General features: G+C 44.6%; 1 protein-coding gene across 2 annotated transcripts in view; it reads right to left on the bottom strand.

Annotated features, from left to right (window-relative positions):
- ADGRD1 (adhesion G protein-coupled receptor D1) overlaps positions 1 to 20,028 on the bottom strand; it is a 1,181,274-nt gene that overhangs the window by 1,049,999 nt on the left and 111,247 nt on the right. For both annotated transcript variants that reach the window (XM_085636451.1, XM_085636453.1), the window contains exon 3: positions 9,228 to 9,338. In XM_085636451.1, the coding sequence (XP_085492577.1) occupies positions 9,228 to 9,338 (111 nt within the window). The remainder of the gene's footprint in view (positions 1 to 9,227; positions 9,339 to 20,028) is intronic.

Raw genomic sequence — 20,028 nt, 5'->3', positions numbered from 1 at the left:
CACCCGTCTGTCCACAACCAAATCACCCTACAGCTGGACAAATACACTAGAGAAAACACAGGCCCCAAAACATCAAAAATCCACCACAAAAACTCCACCCTCAATACAAATGGAAAAACCCACACTAAAGAGGACAAATCTTCAGGACACTACAGACAGAGAGACAACAGGACAGTTACTGAGACAATGAAATCAAAATGCAGCAGGGATAAAAAGAGCATTTATTAGAACAACTAACATTGCAAAGACAGCTGACAATCCGAAAAAGCAAAAATAAAAGGATAGGTTGAAGGTTGACTGGGTAGAAATCTAGGGGGCACTATAAAAAAGGTTCAAGTAACATTATAGAGGAGCAAAGGAAGAAGACATTAATGGCAGAATGCCAGGGTACCCCGAAGTGAGGCTTGTGGTTAGATCTGATCCCACCAGAGCAAAGTGTGCACAAAGCCTTAACATAGCAAACATTGACTGTCACCTAAGATGTCTGAAAGACGCAAAACTAGCTGATGGTACAGGACAAGCATAAAGGAAGCTCCAACCAACACCAGTTTACAATAAAGAAAGGCAGACAATCAATCAATCACACGAATACATCTATCTGGGAATCCCATTCAACAGACTGGACAGTATCCCCGAGTCACAAAATGGCACCAAAAGAAAGTCACACAAACCTTCTCTGCTTAAAAACTATCTGCTGGGAAGACTTACACCAACAAAGACTATACAAGAGCGTGCACTTTTTCTCGAAGGAGGCACTGAGGCTGGGGGAGGAGGGGGGCGGCTCCCACCAATGCTTGCCCAGCAGGGATAAGATGCCACAATACAAGAAAACACAGACTGTGGCATTTCTATTGCACCTCGATAGATGAGTAAAGATTACAATACGAAATGCGACAAACTCTAGAAGACGACTTTCTAACCCTCATGGAAAAAGACTCCTGACATGCAGATGGGAGAGATGGCCAACCCCCAAAACAGAAGAAGCTGCAAAACACCTCACTTGGATCTACGGAATCAAAACATAAAACCCACTGGGAAACCCAAACAGACACGGAAAAGCACAACCCTACCTCTAACTAAACAGGCACTGCAAAGCAGCAGACAAGTGCTCACTGTGGAAACCCTATCTACAGACAGGAGGAGCGACCACCTGCTAGAAAGCAAAGAAGGACGACACACAGAACATGTCGACCTTTCAACCTGGAGCGGGAGCCAAGGGCAAATAGCATAATAAATATGGACAACATATAAGGAAAGGAACCGGAACTGACGTCACAAAACTGACGGATGAACACAATACCCACTCCCTCTCCTGGAAGAACCTGAGGCGACAGAAAAGGTGACAGAACGCTGTAAGTCTGTGGCAACATCAGAGACCCCAAAACACCTGACGAAAACAAGTCTTGCATCTGGGAACTTACAACGTTTTGGGCAAGGTTGGGAGAGGGAGGGAGAAAGAAAAACAAAGAGCGAGATGAAAAGAGAGGGTCGAACGGAGAAAATAGTTCATCCTAGAAACAGAGAGTGAAAAAGAAGAGAGAAAAAAGGAACCAAAGAAACACAGAAAGATTGTTGTAGAATTACAAAAATGAAATATCTCCCCTCCAATGTCATGTCTCCTTCATCGCCCAAGTCTTCAAAGAACAAGTCAAGGAGCAGAGTCCTGCAGAGGATGTGAACATCAAACATCCGGTGGGCCTGCTGCCCCCTCCCCCCGCCCATCAAAGACCCTATACACCTCATCTCTAAAAGGACTAGGGGCAAGGTGTCCTCGTGTTCCTGAGTCTGCTGCGTCTGGTCTAAAACCTGCTGGAAAGAAAGGGCTTTGAAATGCAGAACTGTCTGAAGGTCTGAGGAGGAGCAGAAACTTCCTGCGCAGCCCAGGAGTGAAAAACAGCTCTGCAGAGGTCCAGAGCTTGGGAGGCACCAGAGGTAGGAAGGCAAGGGAGAGGTAGGGAGGGGAGGAAGATGGAGGAAGGAAGAGGTGGGGTGGGGAGGGGAGGGAAGGGAGAGGTAGAGAGGGAAGGAAGATGGAAGAAGCGAGAGGTGGGGAGGGAAGGTAGAGATAGGGAGGGAGAGGTAGTGAGATAAGGAAGAGGTAGGAAGGGAAGGGAAGGGAAAGGTAGGGAGAGAATGCAGTGGTAGGGAGGGAATGGAGAGGTAGAGAGGGAATGGAGAGGTAGGGAGGGAAGGAAGATGGAGGAAGGGAGAGGTGGGGAGGGAAGGGAGAGGTAGAGAGGGAAGGAATACGGAGGAAGTGAGAGTTGGGGAGGGAAGGCAGGGATAGGAAGGGAGAGGTAGTGAGGAAAGGAAGAGGTAGAAAGGGAAGGGAAAGGTAGGTAGGTAGGGAAGAGGCAGGGAGAGAAGGAAGTGGTAAGAAAGGAAGGGAGATGTAGGAAGGGAGAAGTAGGAAGGGAGAGGTAAGGAAGGAAAGGAGAGTTTGGGAAGGAAGGGAGAGGTAGGGAGGGAAGGGAGAGAATGGAGAGGTAGGGAGGGAAGGGACAGAGGTAAAGAGCAGTGACAGAGGTAGGGAGCAGTGCCAGGCATAGGGAGTGGTGCCAGAGGTTAGGAGCGGTACCAGAGTTTAGGAACAGTGCCAGAGGTAGGGGAGACGCCAGGGGTAGGGGAGATGCCAAGGCTTGGGAGCAGTTAGGGAGCAATGCCAGAGGTGGTAGGATCGGTGCCAGAGGTAGGGAGCGATGCCAGAGCTAGAGAGCGGTGCCAGAGGTGGTAGGAGCAGTGCCAGAGCTACGAAGCGATGTCAGAGATTAGGAGCGGTTCCAGAGGTGGTAAGAGCAGTGCCAGAGCTAGGGAGCAATGCCTGAAATTGGGAGCAGTGCCATGGGTAGGGAGCGGTGCCAGAGCTAGGAATGACACCGGAGATAGGGAGAGGTGCCAGAGATAGGGAACTATGCCAGAGGTAGGAAGCAGTGCCAGAGGTATGGAGCGAGGGAGCAGTGCTCGAGGTAGAGGTGCCAGGGGTAGAGATTGATGCCAGAGCGAGGAAGGTGTGCAGAAGATAGGAGGAAGGGAGGGGTGCCAGAGTTATAGAGGGGCGTCACTGATAGGGAGGGGTAACAAAGGTATGGAGGGGCGCCAGAGGAAGGAAGGGGCGGCACAGATATTGAGGGGTAACAGAGGTAGGAATTAGTATACGAAATACGGCGGTGCTAGTGACAGGGATGGGTCCCAGAGATATGGAGGCAGGGTCAGAGGGAAGTAGAGGTGCCAGAAGTAGGGAGAAGCGCAGACGAAAGGGAGCGCTGCAAGAGGTACAGATGGTGCCAGAGGTACAGAGGGTACCAGAGATATGGAGGTTTGCCAGAGGTGGTGCAGAGGTCAAAGCTAGGGGTTGGCGTCAGAGGTAGGGAGGGATGCAGGAGGTAGGAGGCGTTCCAGAGTTCGGGGACCAATGGTAAAAAGGGTGTTAGAGGTAGTGAGAGATGCATGAAATGTGGAGCAGAACAGAGATAAGGTGGTGTGCCAGAGGTACGGGTGGTGCTACAGAGAAGGAGAGGTTCCTGTGGTAGCGTGGGTGCCCATGGGGGTAGCTATCAATTGTGCAGCAGGTGTAGTGGCACCGGTGCCCGGGGGTTGAGAGGCCCACTGCGCCTCATTTCTAGGTGTGTTTACTGCCAGTGCAGGTTCTGGGCCCAGCTGTCTTGCTTCCATTAGGACCAATGACACTCTACTACCACAGATAAGGATGGTGTGGGGATGTGTATTTCATGTAATGCTCAGAATGACTTCAGCATCGTGCAGTCACTGTATGATGCAAGATCATGGAGAGTTCTGTGATCCTTTGTAGAATGTTTGTGTTCAAGCCAAGATGCCAGTTGTTTCCTGGTGCTGCTAGGCTGAGGCTGAATCAACACAGAGCTGGAAGCTTCCAGTGTTATGTGATGATTCTCCACTTCAACAATTTGGCGACGTGCTGTCTTTCTGACGAACCCATGCGCACATACCGGAAGAAGACTGCCAAGTTGGATCCAGATTCAACCGCTTTGTTGTGTCACATCAAGCACATGACTCCCAACTTGGTCACACTGTGTCATCAAGAGCGGTGTCGATACTGTGGGCGTATGCGCATCTCAGGTTTGTGCGCATCTTAAAATTAAGCAAAAGACTTTGGGCAAAACTCATTTTCATTTGCCGCTCAGCACACGAGGTCCTCAGAACCTGCACGTCATTCTTCTGAACACGAAGGTCCACCCGCCCATCTCCGGTTCGCGCGCTCAGAACTTTTAGTTTAACGTTTGTTTTGTTTATCTGTACACGTTTGCACGTTACATGTGCAAGGCAACAGAGACGCCATCTTGCCTTGGGATGTAAATATACTAAGTATGTTGTGTTATTGAAGGCATGCTGCATGTCAGCGACACGCACACTAACATCAAGACTAACGTTAAGAGAGAAGGCTAACATTTAGTATGCAAAGTGGATCACTTAGCGTGTCACAGTGATAAGCACACTTTGGTTGTATTTGTAACAGTGATACTTGATATTTACACTCAATGTGTCACAGTGATGTGCACACTTGATATTCACACAACTAGCGAATCACAGTGTCACAGTGACAGGCACACTCTCTCATCATTTTGTGCTATCATATAGATTTAAGTAGATCAGCTTCCACCTTGCTTGGGTCGCTCAACAATATGCAGTCCGTAATGCTCAAACTTTTTTACAGACACCAGTTGAACCTCCAATTAAATGGAAAACCTGGTTAAGGGCATTAGCTAAATATTTGGGAGGTAATAGGTATTGTCCAGAGATGAAAAGGTTTGTCCTCGAGCATAATTTAGGTTTTGAAGGGCAGGTGATCTGCTAACATCTACCCCAGGTACGTGAAGGATCAGGTGAAAAGGAAGAATTGGACGAATATCAGGAGGCAATTAAAAATTTGACATACAACCAAGTTTATTCGTTAACAGACATAAATTCTTTACTCGAGGGGACCACTAGGAGGAGTCAATAGACTCATATGTAGCAACGTTACGCATTTTAGCTGCAGACTGTGAATTTCAGGATTTCACCAGCCAGTTAATCAGAGACCAAATCATAGTCAGAAGTTGGGACAAAAAAGTACAGGAGAAGTTGCTTTTGTTAAAGAACCCATCCTTAATGGAAACTATTGATATCGTAAAAAGCATTGAGATTCCTCACAAGGCGTCCAGAGAATTGGCTAACAAAGAGAATGCTGGGGTGCATGCAGTTTTTGACATTAGTGCAAATGATCTGAGCAATGCTAGAGCAGCATCTCAAAAAAAGAAGTATGATTGTATCAATGGTGATAAAAATACATGTTTCAGGCAATAAATATCTGTTTTAGATGCAGGTTTCCTCAACATTCCCCCCTGGAGTGTCCTTGTTCCACCAAGAATGCCTCTTGCAAAAATTGTGGGAGAGTTGGCCATTTTGCCAAAATGTGTCAATTCAAGAGAAACAGGATGAATGCTTTGCTTGAGTGTGACATTAAGGATGATATCTTTGATGCACTGGAAAAGACAAAAAGGTTTACTGTTGGTGATAAGGGAATAAGAGTCTGAATGCATTGACCCTTACACAAAGGTATGCATGGATGGTAAAGTCTTAAAATTGCTAGTAGATTCTGGTGCAAAGATCACTGAGGTGTTGTTCAAGAGTAAATGGGCAGACAAAGAACTAATTGCACCTGACAGATGTCCCGTATCATATGATGGAAAGAAAATCGATTTGATAGGGTATTTTTAGGGTACGTTATAACTCAAGGGCAGGCTTGTTTCTGGCAAGATCTATGTTGTGAGGATAGGACTCAATATTTTGGGTTGGTATTACCAAGATTTAGTGGTATCACTTTGAAGCCAGGAAAGAAAGTACAAGTTTCACTAATAAGGGAAAATGATGCAATCATTAACAATGAACAGATCGCTAAATTTCCAAACTTTTTTATGGGAATTTTGGATGAATGAAGGGTTTTGAGCACAAAATAAAGGTTCAGGAGTGTGCGGTACCAATCAAACACTAACTGATAAATGTGCCATTTAGCATTAGAGAGGATTTTCAAACATTCTCAAGAAAATGTGTATCGAAGGAGTGATCAAACCTATAGAATCTCTACTATAGTTATCTCCTTTATTCATTGCTAGAAAGAAAACAGGGGATTGAAGGGTCTGCATTGATCTACGAAGTTTGAACGGAAAAAAATGGGTGGATTATCATCCTTTGCCACGCATTGATGATATTCTGACAAGTTTTGCAGAAGCAAATATTTTCAGTAAAATCAATTTGGCATCCGCATACCACCAGGTGGAATTAGAACAATCCTGCAGACATTTTACTGCTTTAATTTCTTTTTTAGGTACGTTTCAGTTCAAAAGGCTAACATTCGGTTTGGCGTCAGAGAGGCGTGTCTGCCACCAGTGCTAGAGAGCTGTGTCTGCTTTCCTATGGAGCAGCAGTCTCAGAGAGGAGTGTCCGCCACCAGTGCTAGAGAGCAGTGTATGCTTCCCTGTGGGGCTCCAGTGCTAGAGAGCAGTGTCCGCTATTCTATGGAGCAGCAGTGTCAGAGAGGAGTGTCCGCCACCAGTGCTAGAGAGCAGTGTCTGCTATCCTGTGGAGATCAAGTGCTAGAAACTCCTGTCTGTTATCCTGTGGGGCTCCAGCGCTAGAGAGTAGTGTCTGCTATCCTGTGGGGCTCCAGTGCTAGAGAGCAGTGTCCGCTATCCTATGGAGTAGCAGTGTCAGAGAGGAGTGTCCGCCACCAGTGCAAGAGAGCAGTGTCCGCTATCCTATGGGACACCAGTGCAAGAGGGATGTGTCTGTTATCCTGTGGGGCTCCAGTGCTAGAGAGCAGCGCCTGCTATCCTATGGGGCCCCTAGAGCTAGGTGCAGTGTCTGTTATCCTGTGGGGCTCTAGTGCTAGAGAGCAGTGTCTGCTATCCTGTGGGGCTCTAGTGCTAGACAGTAGTGTCTGTTATCCTGTGGAGCTCTAGTGCCTGCTCTCTTACACTGGATCTCCACAGGATAGCAGACACTGATCTCTAGCACTGGATCTCCACAGGATAGTAGACGCTGCTCTCTAGCACTGGATCTCTACATGATAGCAGTGTCTGCTAACCTGTGGAGATCCAGTGCTAGAGAGCAGTGTCTGCTGTCCTGTGGAGATCCAGTGTTAGAGAGCAGCGTCTGCTATCCTGCGTAGCTCCCATGCTAGAGAGCAGCAGTGCTAGAGAGCAGTGTCTGCTATCCTGTGGAGATCCAGTGCTAGAGAGCAGCGTCTGCTATCCTGCGTAGCTCCAATGCTAGAGAGCAGCCGTGCTAGAGAGCAGCGTCTGCTATCCTGTGGAGATCCAGTGCTAGAGAGCAGCATCTGCTATCCTGTGGAGATCCAGTGCTAGAGAGCAGTGTCTGCTATCCTGTGGAGATCCAGTACTAGACAGCACTGTCTGCTATCCTACGGGACACCAGTGCTAGAGAGCAGCATCTGCTATCCTGTGCCAGTGTTAGAGAGCAGTGTCCGCTATCCTGTGGAGATCCAGTGCTAGATAAGCTTGGCAGAGCTAGCAGGAGTTTCAGAGCTAAAGAGAGATGTCAGGGATAGATGGCGGCATCAGCTCTAGAGAAACATATCCAAGATGGAGAAGCACGAGTACCAGAGAAGGGAGGCAAAGATAGGAAGATGCACCAGTGCCAAAAAAGGATGCTTCAGTGCTACTCAGCAGCCCAGAGAAAGAGAGTGTGACAGGACAAACAGAGCCCTTGCTTTCCTTCCTAGGTGTGTAGGGCAAGAGTTATCAGATCCCTTGCTTCCCTGCCTTGGTTTGCAGTACATATGCTAGGGGGCTCTGGCATTTAGTCTTCAACTCCTTCACTGACTAAGTGTGCAGTGAGTGAGCTGAGAGACCACTTGCTTCCCAGCTTGGGTGTTGGGTTTCATGGCTGCCAGCCCCCTTTTTTCCTGGTCAAAGGGGTCTCTGCCAGGGCTATCAGGCTTCTTGCTTCTCCACCTAGATGTTAGGTGTGAGGGCTATGGCCCTCCCCCCAGGACTGTCTGAGTCCTTGATTCCCCTGGATGTTCTGTGCCAGGGCTGTCAGGCCCCTTGAATCCCTGTTTATGCATCCAGTGTGATCTTCTGTGCCCGGGCTGTCAGACCCCTTGATTTCCTGCATGGAGGTTCTGTGGCAGGGCTGTCAGGCCCCTTGATTCCTTGCATGGATGTTCTGTGCCAGGGCTGTCAGGCCCCTTCATTCCCTGCATGGATGTTTTGTGCCAGGGCTGTCAGACCCCTTGATTCCCTGCATGGATGTTCTGTCCCATGGCTGTCAGGCCCCTTGATTCCCTGCATGGATGTTCTGTCCCAGGGCTGTCAGGCCCCTTGATTCCCTGCCTGGATGTTCTGTCCCAGGCATATCAGGCCCCTTCATTCCCTGCATGGAGGTTCTGTGCCAGGGCTGTCAGGCCCCTTCATTCCCTGCATGGATGTTTTGTGCCAGGGCTGTCAGGCCCCTTGATTCCCTGTCTGGATGTTTTGTGCTAGGGCTTTCAGGCCCATTGATTCCCTGCATGGATGTTCTGTCCCAAGGCTATCAAGCCCCTTCATTCCCTCCATGGATGTCCTGTGCCAGGGCTGTCAGGCCCCTTCATTCCCTGCATGGATGTTTTGTTCCAGGGCCGTCAGGCCCCTTCATTCCCTGCATGGATGTTCTCTCCCAGGGCTATCAGACTGCTTGATTCCCTGCATGGATGTTCTGTTCCAGGGCTGTCAGGCTCCTTGATTTATTTCCTGCCTGGATGTTCTGTCCCAGGCTTATCAGGCCCCTTCATTCCCTGCATGGAGGTTCTGTGCCAGGGCTGTCAGTCCCCTTCATTCCCTGCATGGATGTTTTGTGCCAGGGCTGTCAGACCCCTTGATTCCCTGTCTGGATGTCCTGTGCCAAGGCTGTCAGGCCCCTTCATTCCCTTCATGGATGTTCTGTGCCAGGGCTGTCAGGCCCCTTGATTTCCTGCCTGGATGTTCTGTGCCAGGGCTGTCAGGCCTCTTGATTCCCTGTCTGGATGTTTTGTGCCAGGGCTGTCAGGCCCATTCATTCCCTTCATGGAGGTTCTGTGCCAGGGCGGTCAGAGCCCTTCATTCCCTGTCTGGATATTCTGTGCCAGGGCTGTCAGACCCCTTTCTTTCTTGCCCAGGTTCACTTGTACTGGGGGCTCCGGTCCAATGCCCCGCACTTCTCCCAGCCACACATACTTCCAACGCTGCGTTTGCCTTGGCCTGCTCTTTCCGAGTCCGGTATCTCCTGGATCCCGTCCACCAACTCCAAAGGCCAGTAGTGAGAAGCCGATGCTAGAACATGGAACCCTGGAAGAGGAGAAAGAGGGTCTTGAGCCAGATGTCACCAGCACTCACAGGACAGCACAGGTGGAAATGCACATTTAATAGAGAGAAGACAGGCTGGAGATATTCAATACAGAGAAGATATATGCATTTAACACAGGTTGGACATATAGATTTAATAAAGAGTTGACCTGTGCCTTTGGAACCTATTCAAGACAGGTTGTAGATCTACACATAGTAAAAACACAATGAACATACATTTAACACAGTTTGAAGGCTACTCTGGCAACAGTGAATTTGGGTTTAGTTTTTATAGTTCAATGTTTAGTGTGATTAATCCCCTGAAACATGTCTGGCCTTCCTAAGGGTGCAGACGTTTCACCTTAGCTGATCTCCTAACCTGCAGACATGTCTGATGTTTTTGCGGAGCCCTAGTGAAAAGGTTTATGTGTGTCCCCACATTCAACGAGGAACTATTTCTAAATGAAAATAATTCCCACCAGAAAAGGAAAAAACACGCTAGTAGCCTGTGAAGTCATATGATGGTCTGCTCATGTATGAACATGGCACCCTATCAGTTAAAACGTGTGACCATGAAAAAAAATGCAGTGACTGGGAAATAAGGCCCCTGCTGGCCTCCCCCTTTGATGGCCCTTCTATCACATGGCCCTGTATTTAGGCCAACATGATTAGTCACAAAGCAACCAGTTACATTGACTGGAATGTCTCTGCTGGCTTCCATGTCCATGGAGGCCATGTCCATGGACTGAGGCACATGGGTGCTGGGTGTGGAGTGTTCTATAGAGGATAGGAGTCCCCCACCAGAGCAGAAAGCTGGATGAGAGGTGGATGGTGGTCACTTTTAGGCGACCCCTTGAAGAGCATGGACTCCTGTAAGTTGAGGGATGGGAAGCCAACTACAGTTTAGGCTCCGGGCCATATGGGGCTCTAGAGGTCTTAATACATCCCTCGAGCCAGCCATGTACTTTACAGCAGACTTCAGGTCTAGTTAATAGATGAAAGGGATGTGAAAGTACAGCCACGTTTGCACCACTAGAGGATGGAAAATTAATTGATTTTAGGAACTGATTTAACAGATGTCATTGACATTTTTGTGTTAGTCTCACATTAGTGTTTCTATTCATGGGAAATCGCAAAATGTTTGGATGCACTTTGTGAACAGATGGCTTATGGCAATAAATATTATCACTTAGCTTGTAGCAATGTGCCGCCATCTCCTCCCACGCCATCAAGGCCTTTTCACAGTCATTACCTTCCTCATTCTGTTCCTTCAGATTGGTAACTCGCCCAAGAACCTCTGGATCTCGTTAGCTGATCTAAAGATACTCAAATACTCTGCATTCTGAGGCAGAGACAACTAGACCCCCTGAAACCATGTCCATCTGAGAAGTTGATGCCTCCACACTGACCATTGCAGAGCCCCTTGTCTGCTTCTTAGGGCAGATTCAAACCTCAGTGCTCACCACTTCCAGAAGATCCCTGGATCCCTCAAGACTCCGTTAAGTTCTCAGCTATCTTGGAGGAGTTCTCTTTAACAGGCCAAACATCACCATCCACCAATCAGCCAATGACTCACAGCTGTAAATCTTGGTAGTGTCCGTCAATGAGTGGTCTCACTTAGACATGATACATTCTCTGATGTCTGCTATAAACTTAAACTGAACTCCTCAACCTAGGCAGATTTCGGTCATCTTCGTGATGGAGTACCAATCCTGGCCCACTGAGGTGGCCTTCAAAGGTTCAGATGGTTTCTCCTAACCGGTGGAGGACAATGTTTTGGATTCTACATTGACTCACAGCTTCCCTCGGGGACTACATGAGCAAACATTGCAGCTGAGTCTAGTGCTCAAAATAATGGCATATGTTGCAATACCCTGGGCACTGACAGCCGTGTCACATGCGATAACGAGGGACAAGAGCTACAGGAGACACGCTGATTTTAATACTGTATACAATGCAGGCAGAGATACGTAACATATTAAAACATTCCATTAACACGGCATGGATATACAGCGCATAAACCAGACACAATGTGAATTTATAAGCTTAACAAAACATGAACATTATTTCAACATAGATAAATACATTCAACCCAGAATAGATAAACATATTTATTTATCACAGTTTCGGGCCTGATTCACAAAGGCAAACTTACGCTTTTGTGTTAGTTTACTACGTTGCGGTATTCTCAAAGGTACTTTCGGTATTCACAAAGGTAAACTTAGACCAAAAGTCTAACTTATCACAGTCTTAAGGGCCGATTCACAAAGGCAAACGTACGCTTTTGTGTACCTTTACTACTTTGCCATATTCTCAAAGGTACTTTCGGTATTCACAAAGGTAAGTTAGTACTAGTAAAATTAGACTTTTGGTCTAAGTTTACCTTCGTGAATACCGAAAGGTAGTAAATTTACACAAAAGTGTAAGTTTACCTTTGTGAATGGGGCCCTTTCTTTATACATTGAAGACATTGTGATCATGTACATGCACTGTAGCAGAAGGACAGACATGTAACACAGAATGAACATACCTACATTTTTTTTAAATGACTAATGAAGGCATTTGAGAAGTTCCTGATATCTTTTTATATCAGAAGCATCTCTTTCTTGGACATCTGTTGCAGTGTCAAAAGTTCAAGAGCTCGGACTACACTTGCTGAGAGATCAAAAGTGGGTGGTGCTAGCAGGATATTCTTGTCTTAGAATTAAGCCACACATGTGTATGTGCAAACGGATGATACAGTGAAACTGTGAATGGCTCATTAAATCGAGCAGTGAGGGTTGGCTTTTACCTAGGAAAGTCTTCTGGGATATATCGATTTTTGACATTTTATGTCACAATGACAACTTGATAAAATTCCAAATATATATAAATACAAACACTCCCCTCCTTTACCATCATGTGGTAATTTGTAAGTATTTAGATCCTACATACACACTGTGATATTTTACTTTCTAGACAGACTGTTTCTAAATGTTTGATTAATGACTCAATCCAAAGTGTTAGGGAATGAAGTGCTTTAGTGGTTCTTTGAAAGACTCCTCTTGCCTCACTCACCAATGGTCATCTGTTTGCTTTGGCAAAGACCTTGGTGAGTGGAGCACAGACCACATGTCAGAGGCGCTTAACGACTTCACCTCATTACAGAGAAAAACCCAATGCAGAACACCAGCCAAATGACATCAGGCTGATGAAACTGCAGTTGGTGAAGTTCCAGAATGAAGGAAAACATTTCCTTGAAAAGTCTGAAGATATTCGACAAACCACTCCAGAAAGAAGAATAAAGGGCGAGAAGTGGTACCAGAGTATAGGATGGGATAGAGTTGGTAATATGCAAAGGGTAAGTAAGGGATACTATGGTATAGGTGGAGCTGGTGGTACCAGAGTGCAGGTATGGCTGTATGAACTAGTCTGCAGGCGGAGGAATAAGTACTGCGGTATAGGTGGAGGGCTAGTGGTACAAGGCTACTTGGACAAAACAGAGGTTTTTCAGTCTAGCTAAAGATAAAAATAATAAGATATGTGGTGGGTTAGAAGTATTTTGCTAAGATAACAAGCAGAGAATAAGTGTAACGGTGAAGAAAAGATAACTTGGATTTAGGAAAAGAAAAAAGAGCCAACAGGTAATTAAGTTTCCAATAAAAGAAAACAAGGAGTATGTACCATATGACAGAATATTTCTCTGATCGCCAATAATGTAAAACCACACCTTTGCCCACACCACTAGCTTGCAAGAGTCCTCATAAATGGGAACCCTCAATAGATGCACTAAAAAATCAGTCTGGAACTCTACACAAAGCCAGAGACAAGTTAGTAAATAGTTATTAAAAACTTTAAAAACAAATATCGTGTTATGGAGGAATTGGAAAAAAATATTTTTGAAGCATAATTCTAGCACCATGATATTGTTCCCGGATGTACTTGAGCCAAACAATTGAATTAACATTGCAATTAATAATAAGTTTCATACGTTAAATTTATTTGAAAACGTTTCTTAAAGCGTAAAATAGGTTACAGGGGAAACAATGCATCTAAAGCATTCACAATGTCCAGAGGTAAGAAATGTCCTACCCTAAAATCCACCACAGGAAACAGTCATCAAATATTGATCACAGTGGTCCAGACAATTCTGCCGTACAATATCATATATTCCATAAAAAAACATGGCAAACTGTGCAAGACGGTTGTGTGACAAAATATTGGGGACAAAAATATGACAATACACTAATTTCACATCAAAAATATTGAGAAGAAAAATATTGAGTTCACATATATTGCGGGCAAATAAAAAAAAAAAAAAAGAAGAAAAAAATACCATTGTTCCCAGTCACTTCAGATCCGCTCTTCTGCAGCTGTGCAAATCCACGGCTGGACTGGCCATAAACATCAAATACACAGGTTGCCCTCAAAAGGATTCTCTCTCCCAAGTAGGTTGTAGCTAACGTTATAGTTAGGTGAATATGTCAGTGACAACATTAACACTTTGAACTAAAAAAAAAACAGAAATTCACCAGCTATATTTAGGAGAGCTAACTATGACTTGCAGCCCAGCCATGCACTCCTTATGACCTCAAATATTACATCACTCATGACTTGTTCTATGACATCACTCATGACATCATTGATAACATCACTGATGATGACTCAGTCACTGATGTCCAGAGTCCTAAAAAAAGCCAATAAAAGACATAGGGGGGAGGGGAGGGTAGGTATATCCTGACCTCCTAGGACGGTGGTCGGGTCCCAGTCGGGGCCCAAACACCTTCTAAAAAAATTTGCTACAAGTTCGCAGAGGACCACGATCCTGCGGCTACATAAAAAAAGTGCTTCTTTTAAAAAAAAACCCTGGGTGGGAAAGGCCTGGGGGATAAAGGTAGATTATCTTTTGGGGAGGGGACAGGTAGTCCCCTTCCCGAGCCTCTGAGAGTCCCCGGGGACCCCACTCCCGCAGGCCCAAATGTATTAAAATGGGTAGGGGGCCCCTCCCCCAGCCTAAAAAGGCCCTGTGGAGAGTAATTGATTAAAGAGAGGGTTATGCCCCCCCTCCCGAAGCCTACTCAAGCCTCGAGCTCCCTAAGCTGTTAAAAATGGCCCAAGGGCCCCATCCCCTGGGCAGGCAACGTGACTGTATCCCACCCCCAGGACACAGACGTTGTTTCCCTGCCTTCACCGGCACGGGTAGGGAAACATATGTTTGCTCCCATATGACAGGAGCATTTTTAAATCTCCCACCAAATAATTCATCCAAGTCTGCTCCCAGCCAGCATAAGCTTTAAAAATGCCCCTGCCTGCTGGGAGCACATTTGTGTTCTGTTTCCCTGCCCATACTGATGCAGGCACGGAAACAGAACGCATATTGCTCCCACCCGGAGGGACCATGCAAAAAGCAACTGTTCCCTCCGAGTGGGAGTAATTCTGGCTCCTGCACCATGTGGGGAGCTGGGTGGGGCCACTGGGGCTCTACCCACAGCCCCCAACGTGGGGAACTTGCACACCTCTGGGATGTGGTCCCCAGGGCCAAACAGGCTAGGGGAAGGGGGTGATGTGCACCCCCTCCTCTTTTACAAAATGGACAGCCCTGGGGGATGGAGTCCCCGGGGTCTGACAAAGCTCAGGAAGAGGGGCTTCACGGCCCCTCCCATTTTTTATTGTACTTGGTCCTAGGAGATGGGATCCCCAAGGCCACCCATGAAGGTTTGGGGCTGCACACCCTCTCCCCTGTTTAATGTATTTAGCCATGGAGCTGGCAGCCCTGTGGCCACACCAGCTTGAAGATGGCTGCCTGCAGGGGGTTTGGCCACAGGGCCTGGCCACAGGCCAAGCCCTGTGACCAAGCCCCCAGTGTACACAACAGAAGGCCGTGCACAGCATGAGGTTGGCTGCCTGCAGGAGGGTTGGCTATGGCCAGGCCCTGTGGCCAACCCCCCACTGAACACAGCCAAAGTCTGTGTACAGTGTGGAGTTGGCTGCCTGCCGGGGGTTGGGATTGACTGCCTGCGCAAGGATGGAAGTGGGGCCTGGCCTATGCGGCAATACCCCCACTGTCCAAGACCGAAGGCCATGCACGTAAGGTTGACTTTACGTATTGTAGCAAAATATTACTTTACTTAAATAAAATCCCTAGTAATGCACTGAAAAAAACAAAGGCAAAGTAATGTTACAGCTCGGTGAAATATTCAGTAACAAGGAAACATTTCAAACTAAAAAAACAAGAGACTTACCAGTTATAGTTGTAGTCCTCTCAAGTAACTGTAACTCATGCCCTAAGGTAACTTTAACTGGGGCCCTCGCCAGGCACTGCTCATTTTTATTACCCCACATATCACATCATTCATGACATCTTCTGTGGCATCATTGATAATATCTCTACAACATTTGCAAATAAATTATTGATGAGAAAACTGTGCAGTTTTTTCTCAATATCCTACAGATAACATTAACCCCTGTATTGTCAGTGGTGATGAATCGTATCTCATTTCTCTCTCCCTCTGTTCCTCTCTTTGATTCACAAGAAGCTCTGCCTCTTAATATTTCTCACTATTGATACTGCTGACCTAATAGGTTCTTGGAATATCATCTTTCCCTGAACCAGGATATCATTATTTGTTGCTCTTTTTTAAATCATTCCTCAGTTTTGCAATTTCTCTTCGCCTTTATGAGTTTCCCATATGGTATAATCTTTTGCAATTTTTGGAGATTTCCACCTCTGCCATGCAATAGTCTGTTCCCTGTATTAGTTAATAATCTATCCTCATGTACTTCAATAGTGGTATCTAGGAAATCAACACTAACGTTATTTATATTCCCCATAAAATGTAAGTTCCAGTCATTACTATTCAATGAGTTAACACATTTAACAGCCAGATCATATGGGCTACTCCAGATAGCAAAAACATCATCTATGAATCTTACTCACAATTTCACATGTTCGAGAAACACAGCATTCACTCCAAGGACCTACTCCTCCCACCAGCCCATCAATATATTTGCATAGCTGGGAGTGAAGCAGGACCCCATAGCAGGCCCCTTTGTTTGTTTCAACAATTCCTCACCAACAACAAATAATTATAAGGGTTAGGCAATAATGCAACATCTCAGGTAACATTTCATTGTGAAGAAGATATGCTAGTGACCTGGTCCTCAGAATGGGTCTGCATGCTGCAATGACTTGTTCATGTTTGATGCTAGTATAGAGGCAATCGGGATTACACAATTGCCTCTTTCCTTCTTTCGTATACATCCTTTAATTTCAGATCACTATATTACCTCCTGTGTCATAAGGTCTGATTACCAAATCTGTTTAATTTTCTAATTTTTTTAGAGCCTTCATCTGGCTCCATGTTAAAATAAACACCTGCATTGTTTTGTTTCTCATCCGTCTCTTCAGATCACCAATGACATCTTGAAAGGTAACTATAGCATCCTAGAGGATAATAGGCATAAAAGTAGAGGCTGGCTTGAAATCACTACGACAACTCAGACCAACTTAAATAGGGATCCTTTGCAATATCTTCATCATTACATTTAGTCAGTGTCAATAAAACATCACCATCACTGATATTCAAATTAGAAGGTGTGTTTTTCAATCCAGATATCCCTAACAGTGTTTTCCTTGACAACGCACCATTTCCTGATCTTCAATTTTTAAATGATCTTAACCATATCGATCCTACTTTTTCTGTAATCGGAATTGGTAGTGGGACACAAAGAGAGGCCAAATGACAAAACAAATAATTCATCCATACTTAATGTTCTTTCAGTTAAAATGACAGTGTTCTCCATTTTTTCCTTTTTCTCTGACCTCTTGTTGTCACTCCCATGGGAGTTTTTCTATTTTACTGTCCTCTATCCACTTCTTCTTATCCGCCTTCACATGTTCCTTTTCCACCTCACCTTCTAGATCATGCCCTTGTTGAGGGCCTCTGTCTCCTGCCCATGCTGAGCAGCTGGAATTTGTCTAAAAACCTACTCTTAGTTGTTCCAATACTGCTCACACTGGTAGTGCTCCCCTCCGATGTGCCACTATCAGTGAGTCCTTCCACAGTCTGTTCTTATGACATGGTGTCATGTTTTAGTCTACTGACATCCTGTTTTTCACTTCTCCTTAAGCCACTCAACGTCAGTATTCTTCCACTTTGGTAATCATTGTAATCTTTCATAAACGTTCTTTGTTTCTTCATTTTGATTTCTTCTTCAACCTTATCCAGCCTCCTATTTATTTTACCCATAAAGTCCTCAAAATTCTCTTCAGATTCATTCTTTTCAAATTCACTATTAACTCTTGTATCTATGTAGCAATTGCCCTCAATCATCCTAGGCATATTTCACTGACTGTTTGAGCATCCTCATTGAACCATTTTGTTCTCAGTACATTCCTTTAACAACTCAGGGTCCAGATTTTCTTAAGTAGTGACTGTATAGATTCTTAGTCCTCATGGTACCCTGTCACAGTCTTTATACTTCTGTAGTGAAAATGCTTCCCACCATTTATTTAATCTCTTTAGAGAAACACACAAAACCATATAAATTCAGCAGTTATAGTGATCTCAAGTAACTATAACTCGTGCCCTAAGGTAACTGTAATTCACACCCAGCCATGCACAGTTTTCTCATCAATAATATCACTGCAAAGGTTGCAGTGATATTATCAATGATGTCATGGAAAATGCCATGAATGATGTAATATCTGGAGTAATTAGCAGTGCATGGTGAGGGCACGTGGTGGATCCACCTCTAGATATACATACATCTTTTTTCTTTAAAAACTCTTAAACTACTGAACATATTTACTCAAAATTACTTAAAGCACTTTATCTGGACCAAGATCCAGCTTTCTGCCAAATATGGTGTAATTCTGTTCAGCGGTTCAGGCTGTAATCGTGTCTATAATCCTTATCGGAAATTAGATGGGAAAAACACATTTCTCGACCCTCTTTTTCTCAGCCCTGCTTGACGAATCACCCTGAAACTTTCAAGACAGCAGCTGAAGTGACTGACACACTAGTTTTGAAATACTTGTGAGGATTTGTTGAATGGCGCCAAAGTTATTAGTAAAACAAAAAATGTTTTTCCTATGGAAACTAGGTCCTAACTAGAACTACTTAATGGCGACTACCTACTGGTGACTCATATATCTATATATATATATATATATATAAATTCAATGAAAAAACCAAAGGTTTCACACATGTTATAGTTAGCTGGACATTTCACTCGTAAAAAAACAATGAAATTCCCCCGTTATAGTTAGTTCAGCTAACTATAACTCGCGCGCCCGCAATGCACTACTGATGACGTCACATATTACATCACTCATGACATGGTCAGTGACATCACTCATGACATCACTGATGACATCTCAAATGACATCACTGATGACATCATCCAGTGAATGTGTGTTTTTCTGAAAATTAAATATGTTTTATATATGTATATCTCAAGGTCGATGGAAGAATAAATGAGTATATAAGTGTCTAAATTGATGATTTGTTTCTGAAAAATTGATTGTATAACTGACTGATTAAGTGTATCTTTTTGAATACATGGCTTAGTGAGTAATGTTTAAATGTGTAAATACCTGTATCAGTCTCTCACTTTGTATATAAGTGGCTGCATGGGTTGGTGAGTAGCTACATGAGTGTCTATATAGGTTAATAGTTGTTTTTTGGAGTATCAGTATGAGTGTCTGAGTGTCTTCATGGTGCGGTGGGGGGTATTACGTAGTGCATAGATGCATGAATGAGTGACTCACTGTTTGTATGTGTTGAAGACAGCATGTGTGCAGGACTGTATGGGTGGATGAGTGTGTGCATGGGTGTGTTAGTGAGTGAATGACTGTGTCAATAGTGTCTTCATAAGTAACTACATATGTTTTAAACTAGTATATGTGAGTATTGGTGTTTATAAGTGAGTATATGTGAGAGTGAGAGATTGGTAGACTTCCTGTATGAATAAGTATGTGTTTCTATAAGTGAATGTTTAAAAGACTAAGTATGTGTAAGTTTCTGTAAAAGTAAGTGTGGTGGTGTGTGTATAACTGTATATGCAAGTAAATGGATGTTTGATTCTTTATTAGCATGAGTGAATATGTGTGAGTAACTCTATGGATGAGTGGCATTGTGTTACAGGATGTTTAGGTGTATGAGTACATATGATGTGTGAGTACATGTATGAGTGACTGTATAGGATTGTTGGTGGATGAGTGGATGTGTATGTGGATCTTAGAATTACTGAATAGGTTGTTGTAACTGTTATTGGTATGTCCATTTTTTTGAAAATTTTAGTCTCTATTTTTGAATGTTTGTATCAAAGGTTATATTAGGGTGAGAGGAGGTCTACCACTCTGTCACAAGGATAATGTCATCAGTGATGTCATGAGTGATGTCACTGACCATGTCATGAGTGATGTAATATGTGACGTCATCAGTAGTGCATTGCGGGCGCGCGAGTTATAGTTAGCTAAACTAACTATAACGGGGGAATTTCATTGGTTTTTTACGAGTGAAATGTCCAACTAACTATAACATGTGTGAAACCTTTGGTTTTTTCATTGAATTTCTAAGGTTTTTTTAAATGCTAATTCCTAACTATAACGTGTGTGAAACCCATGGTTTTTTCAGTGAATTTCAAAGGTTTTTTAAATGCTAATTCCTAACTATAACGTGTGTGAAACCCATGGTTTTTTCAGTGAATT

This window comes from Triturus cristatus, chromosome 11 (assembly GCF_964204655.1).
Source record: "Triturus cristatus chromosome 11, aTriCri1.1, whole genome shotgun sequence".
In the NCBI taxonomy this organism is placed as follows: domain Eukaryota; kingdom Metazoa; phylum Chordata; class Amphibia; order Caudata; family Salamandridae; genus Triturus; species Triturus cristatus.
The sequence above is the reverse complement of the archived record's forward strand: the minus strand, read 5'-3'. Positions and strand labels throughout refer to the sequence as shown.